This window comes from Cynocephalus volans, chromosome 8 (assembly GCF_027409185.1).
Source record: "Cynocephalus volans isolate mCynVol1 chromosome 8, mCynVol1.pri, whole genome shotgun sequence".
NCBI classification, from domain to species: Eukaryota; Metazoa; Chordata; class Mammalia; order Dermoptera; family Cynocephalidae; genus Cynocephalus; species Cynocephalus volans.
In genome coordinates this window covers 134708081-134722630 of record NC_084467.1, presented here as the reverse complement: position 1 = coordinate 134722630, position 14550 = coordinate 134708081, and the positions used below count along the sequence as shown (strand labels likewise).

The following is a 14550-nucleotide window of genomic DNA, read 5'->3' as shown; positions in this document are numbered from 1 at the left end:
TGAGATTGATACATAAAAAGAATATTTCAGTGCTACATCATTTCTTCCAATAGAGTTACCACTGTCAATTTGTTAAAATATTCTCTCATTGAACAAACATTTACTAAACACTACTATGTTCATTCTCTCATTCTAAATATTAAGTTTCCACTACAAGCCAGACAGATAAAATAGTAAGCAAAAATTGTCAGCCTCTGCCCTCATGTAGTTTAAATTCTAGTAAAGAGGCAAGCAATAATCAAGTGTACTTGATTAACAACACTACCCCTGGTCAATAATTCCTTCCTTCTTAGAAACACTTCTTTCACTTGGCTCACTGAATTCTATTCTACAGCAACTAAACCAGTGTCTGGCATGTAACGGGCACTTCATAATACTTGTTGAATCACAACACAAATGTAAAACTGCAACTGACAATTCTCGTGGAGAAGCAGAGTGCCAGGAGAGCCCATAGGAAGACATAAAAAGCTTACCTGAGAAAGTCAAACTCGAAGAGAGCATGCCTGGGATCCTAGGCAAGGAGCCGAGGTCCGCAGCCCCCTCCGCCCAAAGGCAGGCAAGAGAGCACGCTAAAAACACCACTTCCACGTGGGGGGCCCACCACAACCACAGCTACGGCTGTCACAAAAGCAGCTCAGCGCCACAGCAGCAGCCACAGCCACCATGCAGGCAGCCCACCAGACACTCGACTGCACTGGCACAAGGAGAGTCACCAGAAGAGACTGGAAAAAGAAGAGGATCTCTCTCTCCTCAAAGCCCACTCTAGAGTAAGAGAAGAAACAACTGCCCTACCAGATGAACAGACATAAATGTAGAGATACGAGAAAAACAAAAACCCAAGAAAATGACACTACCAAAAGAATCCAGTAATTCTCAAATACCTGAACCTATAGAGCAGAAACCTCTCGAAATGACTGAAAAGGAATTCTAAGCAACAGTCTTAAGGAAACTCACTGAGATACTCAGACAACATAATGAAATGAGAAAGAATAATCCAGAATATGAAGGAGGAAATTTACACAGAAATTAATACCTTAAAAAAGAATGCAGCAGAACTTATGGAGCTGAAAGATTCACTCAATGAAATAAAAAACACAACCAATAGTTTAAGTAGCAGGTTAGAGCAAACAAACATGAGAATTTCTGATCTTGAAGACAGTCTTTTTGAAATAGCCCAGGCGGACAGAAAAAAAGGAAAAAGAATTTTATAAAATGAAGAAAATCTAAGAGAGCTAGCAGACAACCTTATGCACACAAATATTCTAATCATGGGCATTCCATAAGGGGAGGAGAAAGGAAAAGGCATGGAAAACCTATTCGCTGAAATAATAACAGAAAATTTCCCAGGTACAGGGAGAGACATGAACCTTCAGATCCAGGAGGCTCAAAGATCCCCAAAGAGATTCAACGCCAAAAGGTCCTGTCCAAGACACATTATAGGCAAACTGGCAAAGCTCAAAGACAAAGAGAGAATCTTAGAAGAAAAGCATCAGTCTTATACAGAAGCCCCTGTCAGAGTAACAGCTGACTTCTCAACAGAAACTCTACAGTCCAGAAGAAAATGGGATGATATATTCAAAATACTAAAAGAAAAAAAACTGCCAGCCAAGAACACTATACTCAGCAAGGCTATCCTTCAGAAATGAGGGGAAAATAGTGTACTTTCCAGACAGACAAAAACTGCAGGAGTTCACCACCATGTGACCAGTGCTACAAGAAATCCTAAAGGGAATCCTGCATCTGGAAACTGAAAAATGATAATCACAGCCATGAATACACAAGAAAAAACAAAATCCACTGGTAAAACAAAAATGCAAACAAGAAAGAGAAAGAAACTAAACCTTACCACCACAAAAAGCCATAGTGACAATGCAATAATACTCCTACTTTATTTCTAATTTTAGTAATTTTGGTTCTCTCTTTTTTCTTGGTTAGTCTGGATAAAGGTTTGCAAATTTTGTTGATCTTTTTCAAAAACCAACTTTTGGTTTTGTTGATTTTCTCTATTGTTTTTTAATTCCCTATTTCATACCTTTCTATTGTAATCTTTTTTATTTCCTACTCATATTTGCTTTTGACTTAGTTTACTTTTCTATTTTCTTAAGATAGAAGTTTACATTACTGATTTGAGATTTTTCTTATTTTTAATGTAGGTGTTTACAGTATAAATTTTCCTCTAAACACTACATGAGCTCTGCATCCTATAAATTTTGATATGTTACACTTTGATCTTTACCTCAAAGTACTCTCTAATTTCCCTGTGATTTTTCTTTCTCCCTATTGTTTAATTTAGGAAGAGTGTTGTTTAATTTCCACACATTTGTGAGATTTCTAAATTTCCTTATGTAATTGTGGGCAGAGAATGTATTTTCTATGATCTTAGTCTTTAAAAAAAAAAAAAAAAAAAAGGAAAAATTTAAACAAACAAACAAAAGTTCCTGGAAAGATTTCCATTATCTTTTAATTCTGTTTTTCCACAAACTTTTTGAAGTGCTTTTGTGTTTATATTGTTTTATTGATTTTTTTAATGCAATTTATGCTGGTAAATTTAGATATTTAATTTATATTCTTGATTTCTTTTTATTAAGTGGACTTGTTAATATGCTTACAAATTTGCCTTTGAAAAGTTTATTCATCTTCCTCTGTTGAAATTAATTTAATATTTGCATGCTTTTGGAAGACTTTAGAGAGATATTTCAAATAACTGTAGAGATTATAAAATGAACTATGTAAATTTTAATGAGTCTTAAATCTCCAGTTTTTGTGAAAATTTGAAGCCCTACTTTCTACAGAGTATTTTGTTATTCATCTGTTATTCAGTTTACGTATTGGTTACCTGAACAAATAAATGTGCATATCTTTAAAAAAATTTTAAAAAGTCAAACTTGATCTGAGAACTGAAAGATGAATGGTAGTTAACTACGATGTAGACAGGCTCAGGGGCAGGAGGGACTAAAGGAAGGCCAGTATAGTTACACCACAAAGAGGTAGAAAAGGTGTAAGATGAGGTTGGAGAAGGCAGGAAGAAGCAAAACTATGGAGAGATTTGTAGACCATATTAGGATGATTTGTCTTTATTCTCAGAGCAACAGGAAGCCACTGAAATGTTTTAAACAAAAGCATCACAAGCAAAAGGAACAGATTTACATGATGAAAAGATTATCATTGCTACTGGGTAGAAAAGAGTTTAGAGTCAGAATGGATGCACACAGATCAGCTAAGACGGTATTACTGTAATTCAGTTGAGTATCTTGGATTTGGGTGCTGAGAGTAGAAATAGACTGAGTAGATAAGATACTTAGGAGGTTAAAAAAAAATCAGTGGGATTGGTGTTCAATTAGATCAAGGGAGTGAAGTCAAAGGAATTTTAAGATTCACGTCTAAATTCACAAAGTACTGATAGATGCCTGAGGGGAATTGTGACATCTATGTCCTTAGGTAGTAGTATCTAGATCTTCAATGTCCAATCTCTTAGCCACAAATAGCTACTGAGCACTTATAATGTGGTTACTCCAAATAAAGATGTGCTATAATTGAAAAATATATATTGGATTTCGAAGGCTTAGTACAGAAAAAGGAATGTAAAATATTTCAAAAATTTTTACACTGATTACAAGTTGAAATAATAATGTTTTTGATGTAGCAGTTTAGACAAAATCATTAAAATTAATTTCACCTGTTTCCTTTACCTTATAATGTGGCTACTAGAAAATGTTATATAAATGGCTCACATTATATTTCTATTGGACAGAACTGATCTCATATGAGACAGCAATATAAACATTGCTGTTTATTCAAAATGAAAAAAATAGGTCAAAATATGTAATTTTTGTAAAGAATTTCATTTCTTTGGTTTTGTTCAGGGAGGTGAAAAAATGAATATTTCAGTTTTTTACCATCTAAATACAAAAGCCATTTTCTATTTGTGCATTACCTATGGAATATGTTGTTCCTCTTCTTCTATTGCTATTCCGATGGTTAGAGAGCCCTCTGTGGTGTAGGGGAAAACACAGAACTGTGGAAATGACAGGGACTCAGAGATCATTTAGGCCCACCCCTTAATTTTACAGGTGATGAACTTGAAATACTAATACATAAGTAATTTACTTGAAAATTACAGGACTAATACTTCCTATACCACATTAAGATGTATGTCGAAACTCATTAGAGTCAGTATAGCGTTCAGGGCCACTACAGACTTGTATATACCACAACAAACACACTATATTTTGTTCCCCAAAGAACTAAAAAAGTATCTACCTTATTGTATTGAACTTCAAGATTATCAATGACTTTGTTTTGGGGTACAAAATCATATTTATATCTTTACATGATAAGAGTGAAAAAAGCATCAGTTTTTAGAGTCTGAAACCTAGTTCCAACACTTACCTATGTATCAGAAACAATTGCTGCTGTTTCCTCATCAGTAAAATGAAAACACTACTATATCCAGGTTGTGAAAATGATAGTACTACATACACACACACACACACACACACACACACACACCTGCTTATAATGGCTAAATACATAATGTTAGACCCCTTGTTTTTATTAAAAACAAAAAATATATTCCTTGATCCTCTCACTTCTCTCCAAAATGTCAACACACAAAGTCATATTATAAAGTCACAAAGTATAGCTGTAAGGGAAAAGATTACTGGAGTGAGTTGTGAAACCCTGTTTCTAATTTCCGTCCTCCCATTAAAAAGCTTCAAAGCCTTCAGATCCCTGTACTGGCCAGCAGACAAAAAATGAAAATAAAATAAAAACTTAAAAAAAAAAAAAAAGCTTCAAAGCCAGGGTAAATCATTCAACCTCCCTAAGTCTATTCTTCCCTCAAGAAAAGTGATGAAGCCAAATCAACCAAACTGATTCAAACAGTCCCATTTATGATTTAATGATGTATAGTTATGAATGCCATGTGTTCCTGAGGATTAAATAATGGACAAGTTACATCAATGCTTTAAATATTTTTAAGTTAATATGTATATAATTTGACATGTCAGAACTTCTTAATTTAGAATATTATAATTGATCATTTTTTGTATTTAAGAGGAATATTCTTAAAACTACTTACATCTGGTTGAATAGCTTTAAATACTGGAACATCCATTAGCGTTATCTGACCCTGAAATAAAAAGTAAAAATAACAATTAGTTCTTTAGCATTCCATGATATAACATATATTCTAAATTAAAATTATATTCTATACTAAAGTAACTGAACACTCAATTTTATAAGAGCTTACAGAAAATGGAAATTTAGTCCTTATACTGTTAAATATAATTATTTCTAATTATCTTATGCCTATTCGTATTTTGGGGGGAGGCAAATTGGGTAAAGTCAGAAAATAAAAATAATTTAGAAAATTTGGACACAGTCACACACATTAAATCAAAATCAAAACAAAAATCAGATCGACTAATTCATGAAGCAGTATTCTTGTTATGATTATTAAATTATAGCTCCTTAAACAGTGATATAAAATTTGATATTAAAAGATTTTCTTTCGCTTTTAAAAAAAAGCAATGAGACTACACTAAAGGCAACATATTATACCTAATGGCTTTACATGCTATGAACCTATCCTGTTCATGGCTACAGATATAAAAAAATTCAACAATATATCAAAGAATAATATGCTATGACCAAGCACAGTTTATTCCTGGAATGCAAGAAGAGTTCAGTATCAGGAATCAATATATTCTGTTAACAAATTGAAGGAAAATGAGAACATAAATAAAGGAACATTTATGTTGGTTAAAAATAAAAGTTTTTCGGGCCGGCCTGTGGCTCACTCGGGAGAGTGTGGTGCTGAGAACACCAAGGCCCCGGGTTCGGATCCCATATACAGATGGCCGGTTCGCTCACTGGCTGAGCGTGGTGCTGACAACACCAAATCAAGGGTTAAGATCCCCTTACCGGTCATCTTTTAAAAAAATAAATAAATAAATAAAAGTTTTTCTAGATATCCTTTCATGATACTGCAGTAATGCCTTCATATTTCATTTTTCAACTTTTTAATTTATATAATGGTAAAAATATTTCTTAGATATGTCAATTAAGTACAGTTGGCTTGGGGAGAAGATATAGGTAGAGACAGAAGCAATTACCATAATGGTAAATACTTATTAATACTTAGCAAATTGAAAGTGTAACTTATGAAGATGCCGTATAAAAATCTACAGCTTTTCTTACCTTCCCCACCTCATCCCTCCGCTTGCTCCACAGTTGTGCTACTCTCCTCAACGATTCCCATATCCAGATTTTTTTTTTTTTTTTACCATCTCCTCCACTGGTTCTGAAAATTCTAACTCAATAGCACCAATATGTAAATAATGTGCAAAGACTGGAGAAGGGAAAGGTAAGAGACTTACCGCATATTCTTCTGGTGTAACCTTAAGAATATCAAATACCACAGCATCAAAGCTTTTCTTCAATTCAGAACCTTTGTCACTTAATGATTCAGAGCTGCTACTTTTCTGTTAAATAAAAGAAAATGCAGCCATTTTAATACTGCCTCACAATCAATGTCATAGAAAACAGACTGGCCTTAAAACTAAGGAAACAAAGAAAGTGGGTTAACAAACACTGTAAAAAAGCTCAGAACATGCTGCTTAGTTCAAAGAATACTACTAGATAAAGGGTCAGGCACCTTGAAATCTAACCTTGACTTTAGATTTTTGGGTTCTTTTTTTTTTTTTTTTGGCAGCTGGCTGGGACAGGGATCAAACCCAGGACGCTGGTGTTAACAGCACCATGTTTTGACCAACTGAGCTAACTAGCCAGCCCTGATTTTTAGGGTCTTGAGTAAGTCATTTAATTGTATGTCAGTTCCCTCATCCTGATATCCTATCATTTCCTATAAGAAATAAAATATTTTAACTAGTTCAATGATTTTCAAATGGAGTAAAGGGAAGTTAAAGGAGAAGGATATACATCTATGTATAATTTTTAAAACTAATTTTTACTAAGACAAATTACTTTCACAACATAAACTACAAGAAAATATTCAGAACTACATTAATTAAAGGGATGTATAATCCATTCTTCAGTGATATCTGTCTGTGATAATACAATTTGATACTGCTTTTCCTATTATATTACAAATTTAAGTGTTTTCTGCTTTAAGGTAATTTCAAGTTTGAATATGCTGCCGCCACATGTAGAACAAAAAGTGGTTTTAGGCCCTGAAAATCTTATTACTGTTAAATTTTCAGTTCTTCTGTGCCATGACATAAAAATGTATTTTGCATCAGCTGAATTCAGAGGATTATCAGTAAAAGAACATTTAGACCAGGCTCTATTAAATGGTGGGAGGATATGAAACTACAGTTGGTGGCACAAAAAATTAACCAAAGTTTCAATTACTAGAGTATACTTACATAGGTCAACCCACCAACTGTTATACATCAGTTTTGAGCACCTGTCTTTATGCTTCATTTATACTTTTTCCCCTTTCAGTAGCAGCTAAATATCAAGTATGGAGTCCCAATCATAAAAAAGGAAGGGATCTGTCATTAATTTTGGAAAATCCTCAACCACTATGACTTCAAATATTTCTTCTGCTCCTTTCTCTTTTCTTCTGGTGTTCCCATTATGTATGTGTATGTTACACTTTTTGTCACTGTCATACAGTCCTTAGCTATTCTGTTCCTCTTTTCTATTCTATTTTCTCTTTGCACTTCATTTACGGAAGTTTCTAGTGACATACCTGCAAGCTCACTGATTATTTTCTTGGCTGTCTACTGGTCACCAATCAAAGGTATTGTTTATTTCTGTCACAATGTTTTTGAATTCTAGCATTTCTTTTTGATTCTAAGAGTTTCAATATCCCTGCTTATATTATCCATCTGTTCTTGCATGTTGTCTACTTTTTTCATTAGAGCCCTTGGCATATTAATAATGGTTATTTTACTCCCAGTTGATAATTCCAAATCTCTGCCACATCTGAGTCTGGTTCTGTTGCTTAATGTATATCTTTAAACTATGTTTTCTCTTGACTTTTAGTGTGCCTTGTAATTTTTTGTTGTAAGCCAAATATGATATATTGGGTAAAAGGAACTGAAGCTAAATAGGCCTTTAGTATAAGGGTTTATGTTTATCATGCTGGGAGTTATGCTGTGTTTACAGTTTCGTGTTGTGACAGGTGTCTGAATCGTCAATTTCTTCTAGTATCCTTGTTTTTTCCTCCCCTGTTGTCTTTGGGTTTCCCAAGAGTCAAAGCCTTGCAGTTCTTTCAGTTGTAATCCTGTTATAATACAGGAGCCCTGCTGATCTGATAGTAAGGTGTTGGGGAAGAGGAAGCATTCTGTAGTTTTATGATTAGGTTTGAGTCTTTTAGTGAGCCTTTGTCCCTGGACTATGGCCTTCACATATGGTTCTCAGTCCCTCTCACTCTGCTCAGGTGAGACTAGAAGGCTAGAGGGGCTTAAAGTTGGGTATTTCTCTTCCCCCAATTAGGTTAGGCTCTGGTAAAGTAATTTCTCTTGAGGGCAAATGGAGAATAAGATACTCTAAGCATTATTACAAAACTTTCTCTCTGGGTATATTTGAAAATGGCTACTCTCCCCCTCTCCCTGCTAGAAACAGAAGGGGATTTTTCTTTGATATACACTGTGAGAACCTGGGTGAGCATCTTGGAGATAATAAAGCTCACAAAGTAGGGGGAAGGTGGGGGGGGGTAGGGGCAGCGAGGTGAGCCTAAGACTGGGCCCCTAGAAGTTTTTAACTCTCAAATTAGTCCACACACAGCCTCCAGCAGTTAATTACAGTTTATTCCTACCCTTTCTTGGCTCCACTGACTTCTGTTCCTAGTAAGCTGTCTGTCTCTCCAGTTTTCAGGGTGTAACTGTTAGTTGGCTCTATGATATCAATTCTCTGATAAAGCTAAGGAAAGTTATTTTTAGTTTGTTCAGCTTTTTTCCTATTGTAAAGACATGAGTGTTGAATCCCAAGCTCCTTACAAATCCAAGCAGAAACTTTAAGTCCCATAAATAAAATGGAATATTCTATTTCATGTACTTAATCACTGTAACTATGACTAGTTTACAGTATGTCAACAATATTATGTCCCAAGACTAATACAGAAATTTATTCATAATGTTAAGTATTCAAGTAGACATCAGTTAAGCAGTATACACCAATACAGTAACAGTCTAAATAACTAAATACATTACATCAGGTAAATACATTAATCTTAAACACAAGTCGATAATTTTCTCCAAGTTTTTACCTCATTCAAGACAAGTTAGGAATTCATAATGGCAATTTTATTGCTTATCAAAAAGAATAAACCCTTCCCTTTTTCCTTCTTACATGCTTAAAATACTACTACTGATTCACTTCAGCCTGCTTCCCCAATATCAACTGGTAATGATAAGAAGTTAAGCAGTACTGAAGCATAATGCCTAAGACCATAGCAGTAATTCTTCATTCAAGGCAGGACTCAAAAACTACTGATACAGGTTGAGTATTCCTTTCCTAAAAATACTTGGGACCAGAAGTGTTTCAGCTTTCACATTTTTTTGGATTTTGTAGTATTCACAGAATACATTCCCTAATCTGGAAAATCCGAAATCTGAAATGCTCCAATGAGCATTTCCTTTGAGTGTCCTGTCAGTGATCAAAAAGTTTAGGATTTTGGAGCATTTTGAAGTTAGGATTTTCAGATTAGGGATGTTCAATGCGTAAATGTCTGAAAATAAGTTCACTGCAATTCTCCTATTGATATCAGAAGCTTCAAGCACAGGTTAAACATAAAAGGTACTGAAGAAGGGAGAAGTCAAACAACCCAATCAAGTATTTTATCTATTCTTTAAGCTTATCACTTTTATAAGAAATTTGCATTTTGATGTCAATAGATCTATATTTTAAGAGAAGGTAGAAAAATATGTATTTTTAGTTTTATTTCTTGCCATAGTAGTAGGACAATTTAAAAGGCTGACTTTTTCACCCTTACTTCTCATGTACTAATTATTCTACTCTGGAGCCTGATGTAATTCATTCACTATCAGCAAAGTTAACAGAATTTTTTATTCAAGTGAAATGATTTTTTTTTTTTTAACAAAAATCTGTGTACCGCTTCCTCTTATACTAGACCATAAACTTATGGATATACAGTTACAACTGTACTATACACATACATATATATATAAACATATTCAAGAAACATGGTTATAAATATACTAAACATACACATAATACAAACATACATATAAACATAATAAAATCCCAGTCTTAAGGAAAAAAAGCTATGTATAAACTTATTAAAAATAATTATTAAAAAAAATTTTTTTTAAGTTATAGTTTTAAAAGTAGGAAAGCTCTCATCTGTTTAGAGGATTAGGAAAGGCTTTAAAAAGTACAGCATTTGAATCTACCCTAAGTGAATCATTGTGCAGTATGTGCATATACTGAAACAACATACTGTACCCCACAAATATGTACAAGTAAATATTAAAATATTTTTTTAAAAGTATAACGATTGAAATATGTTTTGAAACAAAATTTCTTTTTTGTGTAGTGAGACGGAGGGGCACATTGGAATGGGAAGAAAAACTCTAGGTACAAAAAAGAGATAATGGTTTATATAACCATCAGCAAAATGTATTCTTTCATTAGAATGTAAGTTTCAAGCAGAAGATTAATAGGAGAGTTAAATACATTAGAAAGAAAATTTGGAGCCATTTTGAATAAAGTCTTGAATGAAAGGTTGAGGGGTCATTTGAATTTAATTAGTAGGCAGTGAGGAACCACTAAAACAGTTTGGGGATAAAATAAACTTTAAGAGCTGTATTTTAAAAAGAATGATCTTAATTTTCAGTCAAATGGACCAGAAACAACAGAGAATAGAATTGCAGGACTAAACTAAAAGATCACTGCAATAATCTAGACGAGAAATAATAAATGACTAAAATAGGAGTAGTAGTAGAAATAAGGAGAAAAGGCCTGAATCCTAGACATAAAATGAGGCAAACAGGCTCCAAGGCTGCCAAGAATCTGTCTGTTGGTATTCTTGCCCTTGTATAATCCTCTTCCTTTGAGTGCAGACAGAACCTGGGACTTGTTTCTAACAAAGAGATATGGCAAAGATGATGGGATGTCACTTTCATGATTACATTACATAAAATTGTAACTTCTGTCTAGAAGATTCTCTCTGCTGTGATGAGAAAATGGTTGTAGCAGACAAAGAGGAAGTGAGTTAACAACAAATCTAAAGATTTAAACTTAGATGGCTTCGAAAGTGTGGTGCTATGAACAGAAGTCAGAGAAAAGGGTTGGAATATTTTCTTTACGGGTTATGGAAAACAGTTATAAGGAACTTCATTTTGTTGATTAAGTAAAATGTCTGGTCCATCAGAAATACTTAATAAAATTTATGAAGGAAGCCGGAGCTAAAGCTAAAAATATAGAAATCGTCTACGTAAGAAAATAATTGAAACCACAGACTTAGAATACTTTCAGTAATATTTAGGCCTACATAATTGGCTGAGGCAAAATGGAACTAAGGTTATTAAGGAACTTTGAGGCCAAGGTATGAAAGGATTAAACATTATTCTCATCCAATACAGAAAGAGAAAAATAAGGGAAAAACATAGAAGCCAAACACTAAAGTTATTAATGAAAGCAGGCAAGTACACTAGACAAAACAAAAAAAAGGTTAGGCAAAAATAAAATCACAATGCAGTACTAGAGAGGTGAACACCTAGTTCAGTCCTCATTTCCGCCTTAAAGCTACATCAGCAGGGTAAGCCCTTCCAGCATTCCAGCCTAACACTGTTCTGATCTCCTCCGATAGGCTTGGAATACAGGGGTCTACACGGTGTCCAAAATGTAATGATCCCAAATAAAAGAATCTTTCTTTGCCTCACTTGTTCTATTGCCCCCAAGGTTCAGGTAACGTGAAAATACCCTAAAAAGAAATTCTATGTTTCCCTTAAAACAAAACCCAAGAAAAAGTGTTAAGTAATCATTATTTATCACTATTTTTCAAGTATCTTAAGTAGATAAGGATTAAGTGTTTCTAAGATGCACAGTGAACATACGAATGGCAAAATTAAAACAATTTTTAAAATACTAAAAAATGTGAAGATCTTTTTCTCAAGTTCTGATTTAAATATGTGACTAACCATAATGCCTGCAAAATTAGAAAGCCAGGTAAGAAACTCTATAACTAAACTTCTTAAATGTCTTACCTCAGAAGCAGGAGCTGCAATATTAACACTGCTTGCCTGCCCGTTCATTAGGTCCATGCTTCCCTCATTAATCCCTGATCCTATGTTAACAGCAACAGAGGACTGATTACTTCATGTCCAAGGCCACAAATACATTATTCCTGTAAAAAATTAACAAAAAAATTAAAATATGTGGCTTTTTGGAAGTTTAAGAAAACAAATTCATGCCTACCGCCATGCCAAGAAATAAAACACTTCACCTTTGCTAAAGTCTGTTTTTTATTTCAGTTAAGCCACTAAATCCAGATTGAGAACAAAAAGATCAGAAACACCAAATGAGCAGTATTCAGAAATTACTGTTACGTTCTTCATAAGCAAGGCAAAAGTATAACTTTTAATTTATTAAGTGGATACGGTGAGGAAAAAAATCAAATTGCACAACTTTTTAAATTTTAAGTAAATAAAAAGTATAAAAAAGTGGCAAAATAACACACGTCACAACACAATAAATGTTTAGAGATCAAGAGGATACCCCTAAATCAACAATACTGAATAAGCTTACAATTAATTGTTAGTGATCTAGTTTACTAAGATATCACAAACACTTAAAAATGAAATATTATGGAACACGTCATAAAAATACAATATAGAATATGTTTATTTGTACAGAGCTTTAAAGTTTATTGAATATCTTCAATCCATTATCTCATTGATTTTCACAACTATCAATATCACTAATTAAAGAAGTTATTAGTAGGCTCATATAAAGAAACAGAGCCTCTGAGGACACAGGCTGATAAATGAGAAGGCAAGAACAAGACTCAAACCATCTAAAATTCTAGCCAAATATTCTTTCCACAATACCATATCTCTTTCCACTTTAGTGAATGTCAAAATATTTACTTGAGGTTCTAATATCTTTCCACAAGTAACCTGCCATGTAGCACTGAGTAGGTAACTTTACCTGTCTAGGACAATTTCTTCCTCTCTGTAAAATGACAAGAGTGAATGGACCTTAAGGTCCTTTTCCAACTTTAAATTTCTATGATGTTTTCATAAGAGAAATGATAAGTACCTATAGATTAGGTATTCCACACTATACTTACTTTGAAAACTGAGTTTGAAATGTCAACGATAATTCCTTCAATGCTAAATTTCCTTTCTCTGGAAGAGCAATATAGAACAGTGATTTAAAAGCACAGACTGGAACAAGACTGCCTATATTTGAACCCAGCAAACTTTAACTTTGCTGTGCTCAGTTTCCTCACCTATAAAAAAGGGATAACAATAAGTACCTACTTCCTAGAGCTGTGGTGAGGAGAAATGAATTAATATGTGCAAAGCACCTAAAACAGTGCTAGCACAGGTAAGTGTGCTATTATGATGCAGATTTTGTTACTGTCTACTTAATCCACATAAAGCTTAAAAGTCAATGGAGTCTCCTAAATAAAGAAGACAAAACAAAAACCTTAGAGATATAGAAGCACATGTTGGTGAGCATCACTAAAAATCCTGATTGCAAACGCAGTGAATGAGGATACATAAAATCTGTTTCCTAGATGTAGCAAAGCATGTACCTGGTTTTCAAATGCTTAAAAATTATTATAGTCTTTGGTCACATCTTAAACGTATCTTCATTTCTTCAGATATAGTCTAAGCACCTGGTAAGGGCAGAACATTGTGCTAAACTTTTTTTATAAAAATGTATTAGAAATAATAGGGTTTTTAAACCATGTAGAAAAGCAATATGAAAAACAAAGCACAGGAATACTTTAATTTCCTCCAGTCTACACTATCTCATTGAACAAGCTTCATTATCTTTATGATACTATTAAGGATCAACTTATATTTATACCACTATACAAAATCAGCTTGATCATCCAAATTCTCTCTGAAGGTAACACACAGTTTACATTGAAATGCTTTCAAATAATTTCATCTCACTCCACATTCTATTCATAGATTAAGTATGACATGAATTCATAAATCAAGAGTGCCCCCTAGTGCTAAGAAAAAGATTGTAATTTCATTGTTAAAGGAATTGTATCCTTAACCTACTTTACATATCAAATATATAATTTTTATTACTATTATTTACTGAAAAATAGGTAATACAGACCAGGAATAACATTAATACATTTGTAAACTATAACCATAAAGAATTAAGTTTTCTCTGCATGCATGTTTTTAATTAAACTGCCATGAAAATATTCCATGAAAATTAAGGTTATATTAAAATCTATTACATATAAAAAATACAGAGAGCATTTGGGCAATACAGACTAAATATGCTTATACACTTCTGATCCAAAATCACAGCCCTAGAAATTCATCTTATCAAATATCTGGAGAAAAAGGGAAATATGTATAA

General features: G+C 33.5%; 1 protein-coding gene across 3 annotated transcripts in view; it reads right to left on the bottom strand.

Annotated features, from left to right (window-relative positions):
• Positions 1 to 14550, bottom strand: part of RALGPS2 (Ral GEF with PH domain and SH3 binding motif 2) — a 150626-nt gene that overhangs the window by 109157 nt on the left and 26919 nt on the right. For all 3 annotated transcript variants that reach the window (XM_063103892.1, XM_063103894.1, XM_063103893.1), the window contains exons 2-4: positions 12201 to 12340; positions 6381 to 6485; positions 5081 to 5131 (exon numbers count right to left, since the gene is read on the bottom strand). In XM_063103892.1, the coding sequence (XP_062959962.1) occupies positions 5081 to 5131; positions 6381 to 6485; positions 12201 to 12257 (213 nt within the window). In that variant the 5' untranslated portion in view covers positions 12258 to 12340. The remainder of the gene's footprint in view (positions 1 to 5080; positions 5132 to 6380; positions 6486 to 12200; positions 12341 to 14550) is intronic.